This window comes from Monodelphis domestica, chromosome 2 (assembly GCF_027887165.1).
Source record: "Monodelphis domestica isolate mMonDom1 chromosome 2, mMonDom1.pri, whole genome shotgun sequence".
NCBI lineage: Eukaryota > Metazoa > Chordata > Mammalia > Didelphimorphia > Didelphidae > Monodelphis > Monodelphis domestica.
The window spans coordinates 430,635,778-430,661,628 of NC_077228.1; the positions used below are offsets into that span (position 1 = coordinate 430,635,778).

A 25,851-nucleotide genomic window follows, 5' to 3' on the forward strand; every position below is an offset into this window, starting at 1 on the left:
TAGATATTGGACACCACCAGAGAGACTTGAACATTATATTGGATTTTGTCTGTAGATCCTCTCTCTCTCACGTTATAAACCAGTTAGCCAGTGTGCTAACTTGTCTCTTAACTACTCATAGATGGAGAATTATTATGTTACAGTAAATTCTGATTGATCTCACTTGATTGGAGAAAGGAATATTCTAGTTTAGAAGAAAATGATATCAATCTAGAGGGTGTTTTTTTTCCTTTTCAAAAAAATTGGATGCAATAACAACAAAAAATACACCCTGGTGTTTATGAACCAAATTCTCTAAAAAGCTTTCTGTGACCATAACAATGTTTTTAGGGTCATACAATGTCTCATGGTGCTCATTAATAAGGAGTATTCTGCTTAACAGAATGCCAGATGTTCAGGGCAGCGTGGTATAGTTTAAAAAGCACTGGACTGGAAATGAGAAACTTTCCCCAACTCTTTCCATTACCTAGCTATATGATTTTGGTAAAGCCATTTTGCTTTTCTGGGTCTCAGATTACTTATGAATAAGATGATGGATTGGACCAGATGATTTCTTACCTTCCATTTTTTTTTAACCCTTACTTTCCTTCTTGGAACCAATACCATGTGTATTGGTTCCAAGGCAGAAGAGTGGTAAGGGCTAGGCAATGGGGGTCAAGTGACTTGCCCAGGGTCACACAGCTGGGAAGTGTCTGAGGCCAGATTTGAACCTAGGACCTCCCATCTCTAGGCCTGACTCTCAATACACTAAGCTACTCAGACTGTTGTTTTTTTTAATCAGTTTTTTACTCAAATTAAAAAACAATTTCGAATTATGCAAAGACAGAGGCTAATAACCTTTTACCCAGAGATTCCAGTGCTGGGCATATACTGCAAAGAGGTCCTTGATCCCAAACCCCTAAAAAAGGCTTCATACATATCAAAAACACTAGAAACAAAATAGGTGCCCTCTGATTAGGTAATGGAAGCACAAGATCACAGGTTCAGAAATTCAGAACTAGAAGGGATTTTAGATTCCACTGAGTACATTTTCATTTTACAGATGAGGAAACTGAGTCACACAGTGAGTGTCTGAGACCAGAATTGAACTCAGGAAGATGAGTCTTGACTCCAGGGCCCTTACTCTATTCACTGTGCCACCTAGCTGCCCTTTCAAATATATATGTAGTTGGAAATGGAAGGAGAATTGTAAAGGGCAACTACTATCTTGGCATTATTATTACTAAAATAGCTGTGACTTCCTGAACTTGTCTGAAGCACTCCCATGGATCCATGGAACCACATTGGATGAACTTTTTTCCCTCCTTTTTAAAAATCCTATGCAGAAACAGAGAGAAAGGAGGGATACATTGAGAAATATAGGTATTATAAAAACAAGATATCGATAAAATTAAATTTTTTAAAAATGCAACATATAGGGGGCAAGCTAAGTGGCTCAGTGGATTAAGATTCAGATCAGATACTTCCAAGACATGGGGCTCTGGGCAAGTCATTTAACTCTCATTGCCTATCCCTTACCCCTCTTCTGCCTTGGAAACTACACAGTATTGATTCTAAGACAGAAGATAAGGGTCTTTTTAAAAATGTAATATGCAAAATTAGGAAGTCAAAGTAGTATTTTTAAAATAAAGGCCAGCACCTCCCTCCCATGCAAAAAAAAATGGTATTTAATTAGTTCTTGTCATTACAATATTCCTTGAGGTGCTGGGGACACCCAAAGTGCTCTCCAGCTTGTTGACGAGTCTCCAGTAGGCATGTAGCACTCTGGAATGTTCTTTTAGGCTGGTAGTGTGCACCGTATGTGTTCTCCCCTTTATCCTACTCCTCTACTCCCCCCAAAACACACTTCAAAGCCGTGGAAGGATTCGAGGCTGACCTTCAGTTGGCTACTTTTATTAAGAGCAGGTTTGCCTGGTGGTATTCATCCAAACAACGCTTTCCCTTCCTAACTCTAATCCGATAAAACTTCCCTTTTTGAGCTAATTGTGGCTTTTTTGCTGTTTGATTCTAGCTCTGTTGCGTGCTTACATAATAAGAATATCACTCTTCTATTTCCTGTTTTTATTCCTGTAGCAAATTGAATAACTTATTACCATTCCTCCCCCCCCCCCAAAAAAAAAGACTGTTGAAAGAAATATTTGCCTTTAGCTATGTGGAATTTATCCTAAAATTTATTAAATCATGCCCTTTATTAGGGAGCATTAACTTTCAGAGCACTAGGCAAACTTTTAAAAGTTAGTTTTTTAAACTCCTGAGAGTTCGAAAAGGATTAGTTCTATAGTGCCTCCAAAGGCGAGTGATTTCTTTTCATCCTTTTCACTGTTGACCCATATGTGTAATAGTAACACATCACAGATTACACATGACCCTTTTTAAGTTGATAAGTCTCATTATGGCTAATTCAACCATTCTTTTATCATATTTTATTGACTATTCCCTAGTTGACATTTTTTAAATTCTCCATGGCCAGTCTGTTTTCTTTGGAAAGGTTGATATTTCAAAGGAGAAAATAATATGAAAGTGATTGCATGGAGCATTCAAGCATAAACAGTTTTCTGTGTGCAAGAATGTGTTACTTTCTCCTACTCTCCTTGGGCTATTTGCCACTCTCTTCATTTGCCCTTGGTAGCCATCATCCTCCCTCCTGATTCTGCATCCTGCTTCCTTCCTCCAGCTGGATTGAAGCTTTCTCTGCTGATCCTAGTATTGTTTCTTTTCCAGTTTGGGTCTCAACATCTAAAATTAAATATAGCAAGTCAGTGAATGTTTTTAAGGTTTTCATTCCATTATCAGATGCTACATCTGGTTCTTCTGTAAACCCTTGCCCAGCTTTGATAGGAAAGGGAAAGTATAAAAGAAAATAATTGAGGAAAGAGTAATTTCCAGCACCCAGTCGGGCTTGAAGAATTTTGTATTGTGAATGATTGTGTGCCGAGGCCATGAGAAGCGGAACAAGTCCCTGACCTCGAGGTGCTCGTGGGCCGGCCTTGAATGCCTCTTCAGATATCGGTAATAAGAGTGCATCAATCATCAGGGCATGCTCTTACTACAGAGAAGACCATACTCAGTGCAGAAGAGAAGATACAGTATGCTTTGGGAACTCAGCAGAGGGTTGCGATATGGTTCCTGATCTCACGTTGGTAGTTTTTATAGCAAACTTGAACCTGTGACTTTGGAAGAAACAGAAGCCATCGGGGGAGGGAAAGAGAAATTCATCATTATCATGTTTTATGACTCTTGACTCAGCCATATCTAAGTGGATTATGTAGTAATAACAGAAATATACTCAATTCTTCCATAGTGGTTTCAGATTACACACTTTTGCAAAATTGTTGGAGACCCTGAGCAATATTCTCCTTTATCTGTCTTAAACATTAATGATAGTGGGCTTCTACATGGCTCAGTGAATTGAAAGCTGGATGGGAGATCCTGGGTTCAAATATGGCTTCAGACACTTCCTAACTGTGTGATCCTGAGCAAGTCATTGCTTAGCCCTTGCTACACTTCTGCCTTGGAATCAATACTTAGTACTGGTTCCAAGATGGAAGGTAAGGGTTGTTGTTTTTATTTTTTAAGCTTTATTTTGTGCTGTAATGTAAGTAATTTTACATTTAAAATTAGTGGCACTTGTATATCATAGTACTCACTTTCCTGAAATTTCACTATAAATTTGTGTTCTTTTATATATGCAATGTGCATTCATCTAATTTATCATTGCAAGTAATAAAGTTATGTTGTTTTCCTGCCTTGTGCTCAGGCTGTCCTTGAGCCCTACAATTCAACTTTACCTCTCTCTGTGGCAATTCCAACCTCCCTCATAGCTCAACTCAGTTGCCACCTCCAAATGAGACTTTCTTTGAGCTCTTAGTTGCTGCTAGTGACTTCTCCTATAAAAAATTACCTTTTAGAATTTTTTATTTTATTTATTTATGTTATTTATTTTAAAAATATTTTTCCATGTTTACATGATTCATGTTCTCTCCCTACTCTTTACCCTCCCAAAGCTGACAAACAATTCCACTGGGGTATATATGTATTATTTTAGATAATTTTATATATACTTTATATTTACTTAAATGTCTATATCTTGTGTCCCCCCACAGTAGAAATCCCTGAAATATTTTTAAATTTTGTTAATTACATTTTAAATTATGCATCTTATGTGAATGTAATCAGTAATCATATACAAATATAATTAATTTGTAATTATAAATCTTTTGTAATCTTATATGTTTTGCTTTATACATTTAAATCTCTTCTGAGTAAAGGTACATAGGCTTAACCAGAGTACCAAAGAGAACATAAAAAAGATAAATGTTAAGCTCCTTGAGAACAGGATTGGTTGTTTCATTTTAATCTTTATATCCGAATGACTGATACATATTAGGTACTTACTGAATACTTGTTGTTTAATCAAAAGATTTTCCTTTATATGTATAATATCGCTATCCAGTTCCCCTTGGTATTATTTGGACCACAATGGAAAAAGTCAAATTTTTTAAGGTATATTTTATTATCCATAGAAGAAAAGAGCAACACTTGGTATTTAATGGGAAAAAAAAGTCAAGATCGATAGAGATTCAGGGACATCCTCTACCCATATTTGCTCAGCTCCCGAGAGAATTGCAATAGTTGTTCATTGTCTTGGAACTTTGGAAATTTTTAGATTGACTTACTACTCATTGGAGATGAACAGCAACATTGATTTTCAGTCTCTACTTTGATAGTCATGTTCTTAGAAAATAATGGCACTTTCCTTCCTTTATTTCCAACAGTCACAGAAGCTGGTTTTGGAGCTGATATTGGCATGGAGAAATTCTTCAATATCAAATGTAGAGCTTCTGGCTTGGTTCCCAATGTAGTGGTTCTGGTTGCAACAGTGCGGGCATTGAAGATGCATGGAGGTGGCCCAAGCGTAAGTTCGTGCTTTGTCTTCACATAAAATTTAGTTTTAAAAATTCATGACACAAATACTTTTAGTACTAAAAACATATAGGGCTTTTCTTATAGAGCTGCTAATTCACCTCAGTATATTTTCCTTATCCTGAATTTTTTCTTTTGCATCCCTTGACAACTACATGCTATGCTTAAAGGGTGAAGGATTCTAAATGATACCCACAGAGTTGTTCTATCTTTGAATTTTTTTTTCAAAAATTAGCTCAGTTCATAATTATATAGTAAATACTGGGGTGACTAAATGCTGTTATCCTAAAAAAAATACTGAAGAATTACAATGCGTGAATTAATGTTGAAGGTCTTTCATTATTTGGTTATGTGAGCTTCTTGTTCATTAGTGCATCATCTGGCATCCAATATCTCAAAATCATGTTGTTCTGTTGCTATTAATTATGCTCTAGTATTGAGTTGTTTTAGTAATAAATTTATTTCAAGAACTCAGTTTTTTTAAAGGAAATGCCCTGTGCCCATTAAAATTTATTTTGTTGAAATATGTTTTTCAGTTTTCAAGAATTTTTAGATTAAGTAACAACTTGAAATTTGCCAAAAAAAAAAATCAGTTCTGTAAAGCCTCTAGTTTATTAGCAGATTCTCTAGCTGTATAGATTAGTCCTGTGTTACACTGGCATTTTCATCTCTGATTTCTTTGATAGCATATGGCACCCTGAAGGGCTGAATGAATAGATTTGAAAATCAAGATCTGCTGATGGTAACAAACATGATATATGTTATACCACATTGCTACCTGAAGCTTTTATGATTCCTTTGTTCTGGAAGCTATATTTTACTGCTACCTAAGATTGCAACAGCTTTGAGACTTCTAGGGGATACTATTGGCTCATATTCAGCCTGTACAACATAAGAATCCATAGATATTTTTCTCCTTCAAAAAAGACAAGATATTATGGATATAGTGGGTACAGCTAGGCGGCACAGTGAATATAGAGTGCTGGGCCTAGAATCAGGAAGACCTGAGTTCAAATTTGACCTCAGACACTTACTTACCACATGACTCTATTTCAGCCTGTTTGTGTCTGTTTCCTCCTCTCTAAAATGAGCTAGAAAAGGAGATGGTAAACTACTCCAGAATCTCTGTCAAGAAAACCCCACATGGGGTCAGAAAGAATCAGAAACAACCAAACAACAGTGTGGGTATAGAACTGAAATGTTGGCAAATTGAATTAAACATTTTATGACATTATTCTTAATTTGCCTTTCTCTTAATTTTAGGTGTCTGCCGGTGTCCCTCTTAAGAAAGAATATACAGAAGAGGTAAGAGTAGCTGCATTAAAATCTTCCATATGGTATTGCTTAAATCATTTTATTCATCAACTATTGAAAATGGTGGCTCATGATTAGGGAACAGGTTGCAATTTATGGAGTCCACAAATGGCCATTTTGAAACAAAATGTTCTCAGTCTCCAAGATAGCATGAAATAAACAAGGCCTTCACCCCTCCCTCAACCCCTGAAAAAAAATCAAATTTATAGGAATCAAATCAAATTTGAGGAAACTCTGATTTATAAATATTTTTGATCAACAAAGTTACTTTATAGTACGTGCTTTACTTTGGCGATCTCTATTTTTCCTATATTGCTAATGAACTGTCTATGTAGACATCTTAGTAATAGTCTGAATTACATTCAAACTTAAAATTTTGAAAGTCTGGGAAGAAAAACCATAGTTTTATATTTTAACTAAAAAGGGCCAGATTAACCCAGGAAAAAGAGTAGTCATAGGATACTTCCTATTCAGGATTACTCATAGACTAACTCTGGTGAAAATTGGCTTCCTAGCAGGTGAGGTTCTTGGTAGAACCATGAATTATTGGGTGGTTGCACTGGACAAATAGATGAATGAAGGAGGCCTGGAAGAGCCTTTGTTATATTGTGTTGACACACAAATAGGAATTTTTTTTTAAGGATATCAAGTTGAATTTCAGAATTTGAAAGAAATAATATATTTTATGTTCTCTTTTTATGATAGACTTTCCTGTAGGCTGTTAGTCCTGGGTTTTTCCTTAAGGTGGAGCAAGGAATACAGTGCGGGAAAACTGGCGCCAAACCACACAATTACTTATGCCTTGTGTCAACCAGCCCACAGACATATTTGGCATATTGTTCCTGGTGTGGCAGCCAATCAGACGAAAAACCATTGTGAATCTCAGAAAGTAGCAGCTTGACTTACACATTTAAAGGCAGTTGATGAAGTTTTTTGCAAACAGCTGCTTCTTTTGAGAAAAAAGGTGTTGCATAGTGTTCTCATAAAATATATCTAAAAGGAAGGGGGGGGAGCAAAGATAAATTGTAAATAAAACCACCTCCAAAGCAATCCTGCTGTTCTTGGTTTTCTTGGCTTCATGGGGCTCAATGAGAAATGATACATTGGGCCAAATGGTTTTTCTTATAGAACCTTCAGCTGGTAGCTGATGGATGCTGTAACCTTCAGAAACAAATTCAGATTGCTCAACTTTTTGGAGTTCCAGTTGTGGTTGCTCTAAATGTCTTCAAGTAAGTCAGATTTTCTGTTTTAAGCAAGACTAGATCATTAATTAGGTTCCCCTTTGAATTATTTTTACTTGAGTGCACACAGCACTTCTCTATTCTTTTGGGACCTTATATTACAGAGGTGAAAGAGAGAGAATACCACCAAATATGGATCTTTTGGGGTTGTTATTGTCTTTTTCCTGGAGTAACAAAGATAACACACTTCAAATGTTCAGTTAGGGAGAGAACCAGATGAATAGCTTAAAAAAAACAAACCTGAATTTTTGTTTAGTTTTTTTTTCCTTTTACATTTCATACTTTTTTTCACAAAGCCCTATAGACCCCCCCCAAAAAAAGAATCATCTTACGTTCTCTTCTTCTTTTTTTTTTTTAACTCTTACCTTCTGTCTTGGAACCAATACTATGTGTATTGGCTCCATGGCAGAAGAGTGGTAAGGGCTAGGCAATGGGGGTTAAGTGACTTGCCATGGGTCACACAGCTGGAAAGTGTCTGAGGCCAGATTTGAACCTAGGACCTCCCATCTATAGGCCTGGCTCTCAATCCACTGATCTACCCAGCTGCCCCCACTTTCTCTTCTTTCTTTTCCTGTGCTTTAAAAAACAACAACCAATTATTTTTGGATTAATATTAATTAATATTATTTTATTATTAATTTTAAATTAAAATTTTAAATAAAAATTTTAAATTTTAAATAATAAAAAATAAAAATAAATTTTTTTTTAATTTTTAAATTAAAAAATTTAAATGAAAAATATTAATATATAATATTAATTAATATTAATCTATATTAATATAGAATAGCACTTCTCAAACATTTTGGTCTCAGGTTCCCTTTACACTCTTAAAATTATTGAAAATTATTTTAAAATATTGAAAATATGAAAATTATTGGAAAAATTTTGAAAACAAAGCTTTTTTCTATATTTTTTCTATATTTACTGTATTGGAAATTAAAATATCTTAGTATTATTATAAAATTTATTTTGACCTTATGGATGCCAAAAAAAGGATCTCAAGGACCCCCATGAGGGTCCTAGACCATTGAGAACCAGTGATTTAGAATTTTGCTGATAAAAGTTTGAGCCTAGAACATTGAACCATTTTTGAGAATGTTTAAAAATCTGAAGTCTGTTTAAAAATCTGAAATTTGGTTAAACGTGGAATATGTCTTTCTGGTGCTTTAAAAACCACTCCCTAAATAAACACAGAGTCAAAACTATCAATAATTTCCATCACCAACAGGAGTGACACACGTGCTGAGATTGACTTGGTCTGTAACCTCGCAAGGCAGTCTGGGGCCTTTGATGCCATTCCCTGCCATCACTGGTCTATTGGTGGTAGAGGGTCAATAGACTTGGCTCGTGCTGTGAAGGAAGCTGCAAACCAAAGAAGTCACTTCAGATTCCTCTATGATGTGCAAGTAAGAAAGCAAAGGGATGGGGGTGGGGGGGGAAGGGAGATAAGTAGTAAGTGACTACTTCTCAAAATTTTGTATCTGCTGTGACTAATGTGCTTTTCATACTTTACGTGGACCTTATAAAATCATCAAGATTTCCACTAGAAGAATTTTCCTCCTTTGGAATTTTCTAGAGCTGTGTCTAGTCCATTAAAAAAAAAAGTTTTATTGATTCTTTTTGGTTTTCTTTCATAGCCATTTTTAGAAAGACTAACCCACCCCATCACAACTGACAGTTCCTTTTTAGCTCAGAAAAATAGTATAGTAAAACTGGCCAACACAGCAACTTCACCAGAAAACATGTCTATCATTCCACACTCCCTCTCACCTCCCTACCAGAATGAGAGAGTTGCATTTCTTCATCTTTTCTCTTCTATCATATTTATCATTCCTCAGTTTGACTTGCTTTTAGTGAATGAATGAATGAATGAATGAATGAATGGATTCAATGAATGCACCTTGTCAAAAAAGACAATCTTTTCTATTTATAACCCTAGAGCTTTGCCCATAGTAAGCATTTAATAAGTGCTTTTTCATGAATAAATGAAAAAAGCTTTTATTATGTGCCATATACAGAAAGCAAGTTCCTGCTATCAAGGACCTTTTTTTTTTAAACCCTTACCTTCCATCTTGGAATCAATACTGTGTATTGGCTCCAAGGCAGAAGAGTGGTATGGGCTAGGCAATGGGGGTTAAGTGACTTGCCATGGGTCACATAGCTGGGAAGTGTCTGAGGCCAGATTTGAACCTAGGACCTCCCATCTATAGGCCTGACTCTCAATCCACTGGCCACTCAGCTGCCCCCTTTTTATAATTTTTCAAGTGGATTCTTTCTTTCTTTCTTTCCTTTTTTTTTTGGAAAATTTTATTTAGTCAATTTAGAACATTATTCCTTGGTTACAAGAATCATATTCTTTCCCTCTCTCCCCTCCTCCCTACCCCTTCCATAGCCGACACACAATTCCATTGGGTTTTACATGTGTATCAAGGACCTTTTAAAGGAAGACAGCATCTGTAATAAAGTCATATTTCCCAAGGGGTATTTTAAACTGGAAAGTCACAAAAAGGGTGAGTGGAGTAGTTAGAAAAGAACATTATGAGATGGCATGGCATGAAGAGGGCTAGACAGTATGATGTGTCTAGGCCAGTCTACTTTATTAATATATATATATATTGTTGTTGTGGATATTGTTCTCCTGGTTTTGCCTATTATTTCTTCAATAAATTTTTATAGGTCTTCCCATTTTTCCTAGATCCCTTACTTTCATCATTTCCTTGCTTTTTCAGCTATTTCCCAATCAGTAGGTCCCCACTTCATTTACAACTTTGATTTGGTTTTGGATTTTTTGCTGTCACAAAGAAAGGACTGCTAGAGTATTTTCATATATGTTGTTAAGGGTAAATTTTAGGGTTGAGACTGAATATATTATTTAATGGTTGCCAGGGATTTAAATTCTAAATCCCAATGAAAGACTCAAGTAAGTATAGAATTTTATGGTGGTTTATTTACAATAGAAGGAAGAAATTAAGAATGAGGGAGAAAGAGGGAAAAGGGTAGAAGATCTACTCCGGCCTGGCCTGAGCCAGGGGGAGTTCAGAGGCCTCAGCCAAGGGGCTTTCCAAGATTAAATCTAGCTTGGCTTCCAGCCATGAGACTTCCTCCAAGATGAGAGGCCTCTTTGGAGGCTAGAATCTTCAGAAAGCCAGGGAAAGAGGATTCAGCCTTAACACTCACCACGTGGTCGCCTAAGGAAAGCAGTCTCAGGTTTCTACACTCCAACCTTCCAAGTCAAGAACCACCCCAAAAAGCTGGCAAAAACCCTTTCACAGGAAGTGACACAAAATATAAAGGCAGTTCTTTACATCACTTCCTGTGTCTCACATGGTGGCTTAAACTTGGCTTAGGACAGTCCAGGGGGTCAGTCAGTTGTTTCTGATTTGTCACTTACTAGCACACATGGGTCACAGACCTTCCTCCCCCACACTTAATCCTTAAGTGGGGGTGTATACATTCCCATTTGCTAAAATTCTAAAGACTAAACAAGGTGGAGTAAATCTAAAATTCACAAGTTCATATTGTTTTGTGAATTTCTCTTATGGACTTACTATGCCAAATAGTGTTTCTCATTAGTCTTTTCTGTCTAGGGTTGGGGGTACCCTATCTTTTAATTCTATTACATATATTCCCAGCAGTGGGATGATGACTCAATGTCTATGTAAGAATAATGACATTTCTGGAATAATTCCAGATTGTTTTCTAGGATAATTAGACCAATTCACCACTGCCAACAGTATATCTGTGTGCCTCTTTCCCTACATCCCTCCAAATTTGACCATTAACATCTTATATCATGTTTACAAATTAGTTGGGTGTGATTTAATCAACTTTTTAAAATTCTTTAAATAATGGTTCTGTCGGGTTAGCTGAGCCATCCCTAGATAAATAATTCCAAGACTTGTGTTTTATCAGAAATCTAATCTTGGCCCTCTTGATATTTCTACTTCACATAGGAATTTTCCTGCTTCCATTTTTGTACCATATCTTAGACTATTGCAAGAAGATTCAGTGGTTAGAGTGCCAACTTTAGATTGTGAAAGACCTGAATTCAAAATATGCCTTAGACACCAGCTGTATAACTCTGGACAAGTCTCTTAATCTCTCTCTGCCTCAGTTTCCTCTATAGAATGGGGCCAATGATTCCACCTACCTCCCAGGGTTGTTTATAATTATGCTATTTTAGTCATGTGTTATATGTGGGCTATTAATGGACTGTTGTTGTTTTGGTATTATTCTTTATTTGGTACAGATCCTTACTTGTTTCTGACACTGGCTCTTTACGGATATTGGCCAAGCCAACAGTGCCACGTGCTCAAACCACACACAGCTTCTTCCCACACTGTTTTGACTAATTGTACATTTTTTCACATACTACCTACGCACTCTCAGGGACAATGGCACTCTAAAATATGGTCTGGCTCATCTCAAGAAAATTATTGCAGGTGAAAAGAAGGTTAAATAGAAAAAGGGGAGGGGGATTAATGGTCCTAAGAAATATACTAACCCTGAGATGAACCCTTTTTCATTTTCTGCTGATATTTTAATGAAGTAGGTGTTTAGTTTTTCTTTCAGCCTGTTTTTCATGAAGAATATGCAGTGAGAAAACAGGCTTCTTGAGAAAAAAAAAAGAAGACATTTATAACAACATGGTTACCATAGTTGACCTAGGTAGAAATAATGCCTAGAAATTATTTTTTTAGGGCAAAACACTATTTATTTTAAAAAAAATAAACTCTTCTATGACGGGAACTAAAATTGCCTTAGGTAATTATTTATTGTTTGTTTTTATCACTGAAACCTGTGATATAGCTCTATATAAGCTACATATTACTATGATAGAAATTTCTTTTTAACAAAACTATTTCCCCACCACAGGGCAGTGGCTACTTATTTCCACAAACATCCAGCCTGACAAAAATTTTAGTACAAGAAATGTCAACAGTTGCTTGGAGTTTATTTTAATAAGATTTTTACCTTTGTTGCATTATACAAGAGGAAACTTGCATAAACAAGCATCATGACAAAGTATTTCAGTATAAAAAATGTCAACAGTTGCTTCGAGGTCATTGTAATAAGATTCTTACCTTTGTTCTATTATACCAGGGAAATATAAAGACTACAACCTAAACAAAGTCACTCATTTAGTCAGTATCAAGACAAGGAATGAGATTCAGTTTCCTCATTAATATCCTAATATTTTTTCTCCTGACAAAATCACTTTTCCTTGTTTATATTTCAAAATGTCTTCATAATACTGCCTTCCACAGCACCCTGTTACCTCTGTGTACCCATCATCTTCATCACCAGCATTTTTTTTTATTGATTCATTCTGATTCTTCATGACCCCAAGGACCATGTTACCTCTGGGGTTTTCTTAGCAAAAATCCTGGAATAGTTTGCCATTTCCTTCTCCATTGGATTAAGGCAAATTTAGAGAGCTTAAGTCACTGGCCAGGGGTTACACAGCTAGTAAGTGCCTGAAGCCAGATTTGAACTCTGATCTCTCCTGACCCGAGGCCCAGTGCCATAACCACTGAACAATCTAGCTGTCTCACTAGAATTTATATAGCATTTTAGGGTTTGCCAAGTACTTTACATTTGTTGGTTACCTCATTTTATTGTCACAACCCTAGGAGGCAGATGCTGCTGCTGAAATTGAGTGAGATTAAGTGATTTGCCCTGTGTATGAAGGATTAGAACTCAAGTCTTTCTGACTCTGATTCCAACATTGCACTTCCTCATGGGCCCCAACCTAGCCCAGGAACAAAGAGGCAAAACTTGCTTCTGAATTTGTATTCCCTCCCCTTTGAGAGCTTGGCCACAGTAAGAAAGGGGAACAGATGGGGAGTCTGTTCCTTGGCTTTCATGCCACGGGAGCTTATGAAAAGCAGCACTATTGACTTAACTTCCTGTGGTCCACCTACGGTTTGTATTAGCACAGCTTCGCGTCATCCAGCCCCTTCTAAATCCCATCTTGTAAGATTCTAGACTGCTTAATGCGATGAATTCCAGAACTCAAGCCTTATATTGTGCCATTTTGTCTTGCCAAAGTCAGACTTGAGGACTCTAGATTCTGGATGAGGACATCTTGTAGCCCCTTGTTCACTTTTTTGTTTTCTCCCCAGATTTATCTTTCTGCTGGGAAACTCCATCTGGGCTGGCTTGGGGCTTGGGATTCAGAGGAGCTTCTCTTCTCCTCTGCCTGCCGGAGCAGCCCACCCTTCTGCCCTTTGGGCTCTGCTCCATGACTCCTCTTTGCTTCCCAGGGAAAGCTAAGCTCCCCTGCATTCTGTCTGGCTTCTTATTCAGTGCAAATTGGATGGCTTCTGCCTCGGTCCATTCACCCCATGCTTGGTTTCCTATTACTGAAAGTAGGCTTAGTTTCCCCTCCTAGGAGAAACATGAGGAGACTTGGGAGACACAGAAAATTGTTGAGATTCGGGGTGTGGTTGCTTAGATGCTTTTCTGGATAAAAGCGGGTAAGTTACTCATTGTTCCAACCCTCAATTGGGAGACTGAGCTGAGCCTTTACAGAGGAGGGAGAAAGGTGAAGCCAGATGACTCAGTCTGGTCTGCTTTGGGGAAGGGGGACATCCTATCTAGAATTGGGAAACTGCATGAAGGCTGCTTTGGAGAGGGAGAGTTCCTTTGATGGTTATCCGTGGTTAAATGGCAATTAATGTGCCTTATAAATCTAGCAGTATTAGACCTCTGCTACCTTACTAATCAGTTTAGAGACCCCATTCAATTCTATAAAACCAATAACAGCTTCAGGCACCATAAAACATCTTTTCAAATAGAGATGAAGAGGTTATATGCAAAAGATCTAGTGTTTCCAAAACAAAATATGTAGTTTGTAAAACTTGAAAACCAGTTGAAAGAAGAATTTACATTGGACAGAATCCAGCAACTAACTATAAGCATTTTACTATTAAAAAGGACTATGATTTAATTCCAATCAAGTATATTCCCTCTTTTGGTGGAGTTTACAGTCCCTCTGTATTTTAGTAGGTGTTTCATTCGGCCAGTTTTTAGTAAGTTCTAGCAATATATAAGCTACTCTTGCTGTGATATTATAGTAAAATTAATTATATGACCTGAAATAAAACAAAATAAAAAAGCAGTTCATAATAACCAGCTCTTTGATTCTGAGCATCTCTGAACTTGTTAGGATGGTCCTCTGGCAATAAACATCGCCAGTGCCATACTCAACCCCATCTGGTTTGGTTAGAGCTTATGTTTCCCCAGCATAGTCTTGAAGAACTCAAAATTCCCCTATAATAAGACATTAGAATAGCAACTTGGTGGTAGATTATTAGCAGGGGGATGATGCATACTTAATAATTGTCTGGGACAGGGTATGGATATAGGAGTAAAGCACATTTTTAAGTTTGACCTGTAATATATACATTTCCCATCACTTTCTTAAGTCTAGACAAGCAACGAAATAGTGAATGTGTGGTGTTTGCAAATTCCTGAGACATGAATGCTCACACTAAAAATTTAACAATCAGCCCAAGCAGTATGAGCTATATTAAAACCTACATCAGTCTTGCCTTCATTTACTTTGTGTTTCTGCTCAGCCTGTGGATTGAAGACGCTGACTACAAGTGAACATCTTTAAATACATGATGTGAACAAGTACAGAAAGATTTCCACCATTTTCTGTCCCTTTCCAGTTTCACATGTGATGTTGTTCTCCAATTTTCCTAAGGGGGGAAAATGTTCCATAAAAAAGAAATCTCTGTAGAAACTCAAGGCATAATAAATATAGAAATAAACTACTTCTCTCTCCCAGGCTGGAGTCCCCATGCTTCAGTTTTTTCCCACTACAGTAAACTGATGGAGCTAATTGAGGCAGCTAGTGAGGAGAGCTATATAAACTTTTAATTAGTAAGACCCAATTCAAATGCTGCCTCTGACACTTTTTTTAGCCACAGGACAATGAGCAAGTCACTTAATCATCTTCAGCCTTGGGTTCCTTCTCTGCAAAGGGAATGGTAAAACCAACTTCATAGGGTTATTAAGGATCAAATGAGATAACATCTAAAACAAACTTTGTGAACTTTGAAACACAATATAAATGCTGGCTGTTACTATTATCTAGAGCTTCACCCCGAAGAAACTGTTAAATTATTTCAAGCCCATGCAACTTTGCCATGCTGTGATAATTTTCCACGCAACATCTTTTTTTTCACAATCAACAAACCTGGCCTTTCAAGATGGTTATTTGTCTTATAAAAATGGGAATGTGTTTCAAGCTGTTGTCCCATCTGCACTCATAATCCAGGGCACCACCAAATTAAGCCAGTATATTTGGCATCGTTCCATTTTCTCAGCTGTTTGGGAGCTTTGTAATTAGATGGGAAAAAGTCTGTCTCCTGAGAAAAGAGAAACCTCATCCCAAAAGCCTACTTATGAAAGAAGAATCTTTTTTCTGAATTAAAAGCTCAGAAAGTATTTGTCGTTTTCTTACAGCACTAGAAAATTTTCAAGGTATGACCTTGATAGTATGGCAATATCATGTTTGTTTTTTATTAAAATCTTTTTCCTGGCCATTTCTTGAAGTCTTTCTCTTGAACTCAGCTCTCATTGGATGTAGAGGAAGGAAACTAAATCAATGAAGTCTAAGACTCAGGCCATAGGCAGAGACAGTAATTTATGAACTCTTGCACTTAAGGTTCTTATGTAGAAGAGATGTTAGTTTTTTCTGGTAGTTTTTTTTTTCCTATTTGGAGGGTTATAGGAATGGGGAGTGGTTGAAGGATTATTTGTGTTTTTTAAATCTTTCCAGCTTGATCATGTGCCAAGTTTTGCTTAGGCTTTGAGATTCAACCTTCAGTTGGCCTTAAATCATCTGGAATTGGAGCTACAAAATGAAAAACAAATACTGCATATTTATTAAAGGAATTAGAAAAACACAAGGGAAAAGAGTTCACATAATTAGCGACTTTTCTACTGATATCCATCACTTTGGAGGGTCTTTGGACACCCTGCCCAGCTCTTTCCTTAGTCTTCTTACTTCTCTGTGGTTCCTCAATGTCTGTATATCTGATATTCAGTCCTTCTTATTCTTTACAAATTCTCTATAGATTTCAAACTCTTTATTTAGAAAGGATTTTCCATACTCTTAACTTTTTGCCTCTCATTATACTCAGAGGAGGACATTAGATTTGTCTTTGTTAGACCTTTTTTCCATGTGATCACCAAGGTTCCATCTGACTCTAACTCCTGCAATACTATGATCTTAATTTCTACCTCAGTTCATCTGCCTGCTTCAGTCTCATTCCAAAGATCTGACTAGGTTTATGGGGGAAGAAAAATGGGAGAAGATACCTTATCCACATCCTTTATAGCCACTAATTTTTGGCCCCTTTGCCTGGGTGCAAGCCTCTTGTCTTCTCCCTGTCTGTTATTAAATCCCAAATTCCCATGATGAAAGAATCATTCTTACTTAATGCTTTTTAAAATTAAAATTCCCCCCCCCATTAACAAGCATTTATTTTCCCTCCCCACCTTCCAAAGTGGGGGAAAAAAACTCATTCCTATATTGTCCATATCCAAAAATGTTACATGTTCAGTATATTTGTTTTTATATTTTCCTCCAAAGCTTTAGCAAACATTGAAGTACTCACTGTTACAATCTTATCTAATAATAATTATAAAAATGTTTGGGAGGGGGAATCCAAACTTCTCTCATCTTTGTGGATCTCTATTTGTATAACCCTGGCCTATGGGACCATAACTCTTTCTCTTACCTATCAAGGGCTTCATTTTTTCTGAGCTAAAGCTAGTTCTTTTTAGGGGGATATTGGGAAATGTGCTGTGGAAAATCCCTCCGAGATAAATCAGAAACCCATCTACTTCTTACAATCTTAGATCATTAACTGAGGCAATAACAAGTTAATTCACTTGTGTATTGTCACAAAGCTATTATATGTCAAAAGCAAGACTTAAACAAAAGTCTTTCTTATTCCAAGACCAGCTCTCTATCCATTTTCCCCATACAGCCTTTCCTAATGCTGTTCTTAGGGTCAAGTCTAATGTGTCCTATCTCCTTGCTCACCTTTATACCTTGTTTCTTTCCAAAAATGCCTTAAAAAGGAGCATAGATATGCAGGACAACTTTGAAAGTGACATACAGAATTTATTATATACTGAAATAAATTTTTTTTTTAATTCTTTCTTTTATCTGATTAACTGTAATAAAATAAGAAAAACTAGAGTTTCCCCAGGCTGAAATTAACTAACTCCACTAAACTTTGACTCTAGTTAGATTCAGAATATCCTCCTAGGCAGGGATTGGTCCTTATATAGACCAAACCCAAGCCCGGAAGTAGGGGGGAGGGACCCCTGAGGCATGCTGGGGGATGGAGTCCCTCTACCCCCCCCAATATTTAGAAACCCACAATACTTTTTTAAAAGTAAATGATGTAAAATAGAAGTTTGTGGTTTCATGTAAAATACTTTTTTTATATGTGTGGAAATAACCTTTAATCACCTTTCTGGTTTTTTCTTTTTCTTTTGATCTGATTTTTCTTTTCTTTTTTTATGTCTCAGGGGTCTACTCTCTTAAATCTATTCAGCAGAAACTTTACACAATTACTCTACATAAAATTAATTTGTTCTCTTCACCATGCCCCATTGAAAAATAGTTTTGATTATTATTTCCCAAAACATATACAGAAATATCCAAGGAAAAGAAAAACTAGTTGTTTCTCCACATTTTCTCCTTGTAATTCAAACTTCTAACAGACAAGGCCTGTTTTGTATCTGGGAATAGTATCTATCAAATTTGAAGGATTGTCTTCTGAGGTAGGAATTCTCTTGTTTTATCCTTACTGGTCATAAAAGTCTTATAATGTCACTGAAGTACTTGTTTTTAAATTGAAAAAAAATAGATTACTATTTTATTAGCCTTTAGAAATGCATCTCCTCATCTGTAATTGTCCCATGGGTAGAAAGACTAGGAGAATAAAAGGTCAGCTGAACTGTTTATCATGCATTTATCTTGTGATTTAAAACTAAGATGATGGATCTTCCAATATAATTCCTTATGAAAGTGATATAATTCATTTTTCAAACTAAAAGGAAGCATTTAAACCATTCAGTCAGTGTTGTTATAGGTGTAAACAGACAGATAATACATGATAAAAATATCTTTAGAAACAACAACTAAAAAGTTTGAGATTTTTAAAGGAAGGCTTTATGTTGGGATAAAAAGAAAACAAAAATATATATATACACACATATATGATGTTTGTTACTGGTGTATCAAAAATTTATCTTTTGGGGGGTGGGGTAGCTGAGTGGCCAGTGGATTGAGGTCAGGCCTAGAGATGGGAGGTCCTAGGTTCAAATCTGACCTCAGACACTTCCCAGCGGTGTGACCCTGGGCAAGTCACTTGACCCCCATTGCCTAGCCCTTACCACTCTTCTGCCTTGGAGCCAATACCCAGTATTGACTCCAAGACGGAAGGTAAGGGTTTAAAAAAAATTTTTTTTATCTTTTTTCCCATCCTTTTAAATCTGTGATTAGTTTAGTCTTAAGGCAGAGGGTTTTTCCATAAAAAGACATCTTCAGTTTTATGAAGAAAGCCAATGAGAAAAGATTAATCTCTTTGTAATAATGTGAACAATTTATAAAGTTTTATGTTCATTAAAAGAATCAGGTGAAACCAAGATGGTCGATTAGAAATTGCCACCTAGCTGAACTCTGCCAGCATTCCCTCCTGAACCACTTTAAAATAATACCTCAAGTCAAATTTTGGAGTAGCAAAGCCAACAAAAAGTCAGGGGAAGCTATTTTTCCAGCCTGGGGTACAGTTCTGTCCAGAGCCCACATATGTGTCAGCCAAAGCAGCAGAAACTTAAAGAGCTCTCAGCCCAGAGATGATGAGGGAGCTGAACAACTTCTCAGAAAGAGATAGTAAAGGATCCTTTGCTGGCACTAGGTACAGCTGGATTGATTGGCAACTCTATTGCCCATACACAGTTTAGGGTTTCAGTACCAAGGTGTAGAGGAGCACCAACACATGCAGCTGCAGGACCAGGTGTTCAGAGCACAGACCAGGAGGGCAGGGACCACACTTCTCCCTTACCTTAGAAGCACCAAAGACTATAGACCCCGTCCCAGAACTAGTTCCAAATACATCAACGTGAAAAAGCCTAAAGCTTGGGCCAGTGCTACCCCAATCCCAGGTGAACAGAGCCCAACTTTAACATAAATTCCCAAGTAAAAAACTTGGCTAGAAAAATGAGCAAATTTTTAAAAATTTAATTTGACCATAAAAAGCTGCTACAGTGTAAAGAAGAAAAAGACAAACTCAGAAGAAGACAACCTTGTGAAACAGTTACAAACAAAGCCTCAAAGTAAAATATTAATTGGATACAAGCCCAGCAAAAATTGATAGAAAAGATTAAGAATAAGATGAGTGGTATAGAAATATTGGGGAAAGAAATAAGATTGATGCAAGAAAATTACAAAGAAATAATTAACAGCTTGGTAAAAGAGGTGCAAACACACCCAAAAATACTAAAGAAAACAACTTAAAAAAACAGAATTAGCCTAATGGTAAAAGAGGCACAAAAATTCACTGAAGGAAAAAACTTTTTTAAAAACTGAATAGGTAAAACAGAATAGGACATACAAAAATACACTAAAGAAAAAATTCCTTAAAAAGCAGAATTGGTCAAATAGAAAAAGAGGTACAAAATGTCACTGAAGAAAGGAATTATCCTTAGAAAATTATAGCTTGCAAGTGAAAGTTAATTATTCCATAGGACATTAATAAACAATAAAAACAAAGTCAAAAGAAAGAAAAATAGAAGAAAATATAAAATATCTCATTGGAAAAACAACTAACCTAGGAAATAGGTCAAGAAAAAATAATTTAAAAATTATTGGACTTACCTGAAAGTTATGATCCAAAAAGGAGTCTAGATACCATATTTCAAGAAATTACCAAGAAAACTGCTCTTGTATCTTAAGTCCAGAAGGCAAAATAGAAATTGAAAGAATCCATCATTACTTCCCGAAAGTTTCCAAAAATGAAGTTATATTATAACTAAATTCCAGAGCTCCCAAATCAAAGACAAAATACTTCAAGCTGCCAGAAAGAAACAATGGATCCACCATTAGGATCACACAAGATTTATCACCTTCCCTATTAAAGGAATATGATATTCTGGAAGGTAGAAGAGATAGGATTACAACCCCAAACCATCTACCCAGCAAAACTAAATATAATCCTTCAGGGGGTAGAAATGGATATTAAATGAAATAGAAAACTTCAAGCATTCCTAATGAAAAGACCAGAAGTGAATAGAACATTTGACATTGAAATAGAAGACTCAAAGGGAAGCGTCGAAAGATAAATATGAAAGATTAATTATACAGGGCTCAGTAATGTTAAACTGTGATATTCCTATATGGAAAGAGAATATATCTAACTCCTAAGAACTTTATCATCATTAGAGCAGTTAAAAGGAGTTGATATGGACAGAGGGCATGGATGTGAGTTCTATTGGAATGATCTTTTTTTTTTTTTTAATGAAGAGGTGAGAAAAAGAGATGCACTAGGAGGAAGAAGGGAGAAGTAAAATGGGGAGATTTTTCCCACATCAAAGAGTCGCTCAAGGAAGAAATTTTATAATGGGGGTGGGGGTGGAATACAGCAGTGGCAGGCAATATAAAACTCTCATCAGAATTGGTTCAAAGAAGGAAGAATATATATACACATTCAGTTGTATATAAAAAATGTAACTTACCCAGTAAGGAAATAGAGGAAGGAGGTCAAGGAGGAACAATAAATGGTCTTTGACTCAGCAATACCACTCAAGTCTGTATCTCAAAGAGATCAAAAGTCAAAGGAAAAGGACTTATATGTTCAAAAATATTTGTAGCAGCCTTTTCTGTGATGACAAAGAATTGGAAATTGAGAGGATGTTTGTCAATTGGAGAATGGATGAACAAGTTGTGGCATGTGATCCTGATGGAGTACCATAGTGCTATAAGAAATGGTATGGGGATATTTTCATAAAAAAACATGGCAAGACCTAGAGGAACTAACGCAAGGCAAAGAGAACCAGGAGACCAATGTGCACAGTGACAACACTGCTCTATAACGGTCAACTGTGAAAGACTTGGCTACTCTGATCAATCCAGTGATCCAAGATAGTGTCAAAGGACTCATGGAAAAATGCTTTCCACCTGCAGAGAGAAAACTGATTAATTTAGAGTGCAAACTAAAGTACACTGAGGACCCCGTGATCCATTCCAGAAACTACCCCCAATGGCAGAAACTACAAATAGAAGAAAATACCTGCTCACCCTAGATCTATATCTAATTTCTCTATATCTAATCTACCTATATGTGAGTGTGCACTCTTTATCCAGTCTCATGCCTCTCAGCTCTATGTTCCATAAAGAAACTTTGTGAAAGTGAAAGCTGAAGAGACCCCCTACTCCTGGGGGTAGACAGTGGCCTCTAGCTGACCTCCCTCCCTTCCTGGTCGGCCACAGGCAACTGAATCTACGGAAAGCAAAGCCTCAGATAAGGGGGCCCTAATGTATAATTTTCTGTTTTCTTCCTTGCTATTTTTTGGAAATATGACTAATATATAAATATTTTGTATGATTTCATATGTATAGTTGACATCATATTGCTTGCCTTCTCTGGGTGATGGAGGTATGAGAAGGAGGGAAAGATTTTGGACCTCAAAATGGAAAAGGAAAAAATGTTAAAAATAAATATTTTTAATAGTTATCAAGTCAATATTACTAATTTCACTTATAGAAGCTAAGTCACTGCCATTCCTTCTTCTATTCACCATTTCTATCACCATATTGTAACTACTTGCTTATTCCTTTTTTGTTGACAATGCACAGTTTTGGGCACATATTAGGTGATTAAGAAATATTTTTTATTTATATTTGAGTAATAAAATAAGCTATATTTGTGACTTCTTTATCGTAATCCCTCATGGGGTAGAAAATGTGCCTTTATGGGCAGTGAGTCTATTTTCAATGTCCAAAAAGTTCTATTAAACTATAGTTTCCAATAGAGAATGAGGTTCATTAGGGAACCCTTAGAGTTCATTCCTTGTTTAGTGGTCTTGCTGTCAGTTCTTGGAACTGATGATATCAGCCTCATGGAAGCAAGGACATAACACCTTTGTGAGCTTTGAATGGATTGGTCTGGAGTCATGTATATGTTTTTGATCAGTGTTATAGGAATCTGTTGTTCTTAGTAATAACTCCAGAGCTGCTATAGCACTTGGAAGGTATGTGTGTAATTCGACCTCTTTGTACCCTGTGTCACATCCAATGTAAATGAACATCAATATTTTTTTATTGCACTCTTATTTAATACCCAGAAGTTCTTTGTTAACTGTGTTTACCTATAGTGTATTTATAACACATTTAAACTAGATGCCCCATTTTGACTGAGACAAAAAGACCTGAAGTAAATACAACAGTTGTTTCTGAGACTTCCAATTAAACTTGTAAGTTTATCATCTGATCACTTCTGTTTAAACATTTCATACATATTTAAATATTTTTGTCCATATAAAGCTATGGTACTTCTCTCTTTTCATCTATTTATAGCAGAAGTTTACTTTAACTTTATGTGTATTTAATTTCAGATTACCCTTATGATAAAGGATCTTAAATGTTAAAAAAATGTTAAAGCATCTTTTAAATTTTTATATTAATTTTATTTTCCCTTAAACACAGATTTTATAAGAACAAATTTATTTTAATTATTTCTTTTTCTTATATCCAGTGGGGAAAAATTATGTTTTAAGTAAATGCTAAATAGATTGATCTGAAATTTTTTCTGATATTACTCTCAATAAATTATATTTTCTCTGTCCTGATCTTTATGTTTACAAAATGGAAATATTAGGCTAATGGCAACATTTCTTAAAGAGTAATTTTGAGTAAATTGATTTTTAAAAAGAATTCTGAACTATTTTTTCTTAAATTTATTGTAAAATGAAGTTTTTCATTTTTTGTTTTAAAGGCTAAGCATTTCTCATTGACATCTTTGTTACAACAAAATACAGGTTAATTTTGACATCTTATTTTTTTGGACAAAGTATAAATTTTATAAATATGAATTGCCATAACACGTGAGACCAAATAAATATTGACTATGTCCCTTATAGTCATTATATAGTCAGGACTAGACATAATTTTCTTGGTCTTCTTTACCTAAACACATTGTCCTGTGCCTATAGATAGCCACTTTTTAAAAACCCTTATCTTCTGTCTTAGAATCAATAGAGTGGTAAGGGGTAGGCAATGAGAATAAAGTGACTTGCCCAGAGTCACACAACTAGGAAGTGTCTGAGGCCAGTTTTGAACCCAGGACTTCCCATCCCTGGGCCTGGCTCTCAATCCACTGAGCCACCTCGCTGCCCCCTGATAATTTTCAGTTGCTTAAATGAATGTTTGTTTTTCCTCTCAATCTTGACCTCAACTACTAGCAAATAAAGTGAACATGGGAGAAATTATCTATCAGATCTATGGATAGAAGAAGAGTTCATTACCAAACAAAATATAAAATGCATAAATAATATTTATTTATTTATTTTTAAGATTGGTTGCTTAATTTAATTAATTAATTTAAGGTATTTTTCCATGGTTACATGATTCATATTCTTTCCCTCCCTTCCTCCCTTCCCCCTCCTAGAGCCAACAAGCAATTCCACTGGGTTTTATGTATATCGTTGTTCAAAATCTATTTCCATATTTTTCATATTTGAAATAGAGTGATCTTTTAAAGTCAACATCCCCAATCGAACCATGTGATCAATCATGTTTTTCTTCTGTGTTTCTGCTTCTACAGTTCTTTCTCTGGATGTGGATAGCGTTCTTTCTCATAAGTCCCTCAGAATTGTCCTGGATCATTGCATTGCTATTAGTAGAGAAGTCCATTGCATTTGATTGTGCCACAGTGTAAAAATGCATAAGTTTAATTACATAAAAGTAAAAGGTTTTGCAGAGACCAAATCAGCACAGCCAAAATTAGAAGAAAAACAGAAAACTGGGCAGAAAATATTTACTGCAGTTCTATAATAAAAGTTTCATTTCTCAAATATTTAGAGAACTGAGAAAATTTATAAGAAGAGCTTTCCCCAACTGATGAATGATCAAAAGACATGAACAGGCAATTTTCAGAGGAAGAATTACATTAAAGCTCTAATCCAATGCCTCATTATGGTAGAGAGATGATCCTGGGTTCTCAAAGGACAGCCATGTTAGCAGACATATGGCAGGTCCTATCAAGCTGGAAAGACTTCCAGAATAATTCTTGGGGTGATCCAGCCCCACTGGGCATTTAGAGAAAGTCATGGTCAGGTTAGCTAGAAAACAATGAATATTTTGAGCTACTATAACTATTAAAGACCACCTATTAAATAATGAAAGTATTTTGGTCTGCTTTTATAGAGGCAACAGCCTCACTGAAATGATTTGATATCCTTGAAATATTTAGCTTGTGGTCTCTTAGTACTTGATACCCACTATTTGGAAAAGAAAAGAACAATTTTTAACAGAAAGCATGATACATTTAGCTTTTGCTTCTTACATAAAATACACTAAAGGTCTAGACTTTTTAAAGAATTATAATTATTCCTTCATTTATAAATATTACAATTATTCCTTGAATGATTGGTTGAACATATGTAGTAGATTTTAAAGTAGTGAACATGACTTCTGGTTAAGATGGCGGCTTAGAGAAAGCTAAAGTTCAGATCTCCGGAAAACCCTTCCCGACCGATCTCAAACTATAAGCTCCTAAGGCGCCGAAATTCAAAACGATCAACAGCACAGACCCTGGGAACCCTCCTCCTGGACCTGGACCCGGATCAAAAGGTACGGCCCCACTCAAAAGCCAGAACCCGAGATCCCTCGGACCTCAGGGGTAGGAGCGCAGAGTCCAAGGCTCCCGGAAGCCGCAGCCCGGCCTGGCTCAGAGAGCAGGGTCCTCGGAACAACAACCCTCAGGGCCTTCTATCCGAGTCCCAGTGAAAGTCACTGCCTGGAGCAAGACAGCCTCACGGGCTGGATCCTGCTATCCAAGTCTCAGTGAAAGTCCCTGCCCTCAGAGCTTGGGTTAGCTGCAGCCCATCCCCCCGCAGGCCAACGAAACAGCCTCACGGCCAGCGATTCTGAAGGCAACTTCCGGAAAGCAACGTGGTCCGACCCTTCCATTCCAGTTCCAGTGAGGCATATTCAGTTTAACCCAGGGAAAGCTCATAGAACCGACAATTTGCCCAGGACTAAAGCCTCTGAACACCAGACAGAGATAAGAAAAGCTAATCCTCCACATTCAGAGATGGCAAACTCCACAGAAGCACAGAA

At 36.4% G+C, this 25,851-nt stretch overlaps 1 protein-coding gene across 5 annotated transcripts in view; it reads left to right on the top strand.

The window, feature by feature from the left end:
• Positions 1 to 25,851, top strand: part of MTHFD1L (methylenetetrahydrofolate dehydrogenase (NADP+ dependent) 1 like) — a 293,067-nt gene that overhangs the window by 135,925 nt on the left and 131,291 nt on the right. For all 5 annotated transcript variants that reach the window (XM_007484726.3, XM_007484725.2, XM_056818928.1 and 2 more), the window contains 4 exons: positions 4,776 to 4,915; positions 6,187 to 6,228; positions 7,366 to 7,466; positions 8,707 to 8,884. In XM_007484726.3, the coding sequence (XP_007484788.1) occupies positions 4,776 to 4,915; positions 6,187 to 6,228; positions 7,366 to 7,466; positions 8,707 to 8,884 (461 nt within the window). The remainder of the gene's footprint in view (positions 1 to 4,775; positions 4,916 to 6,186; positions 6,229 to 7,365; positions 7,467 to 8,706; positions 8,885 to 25,851) is intronic.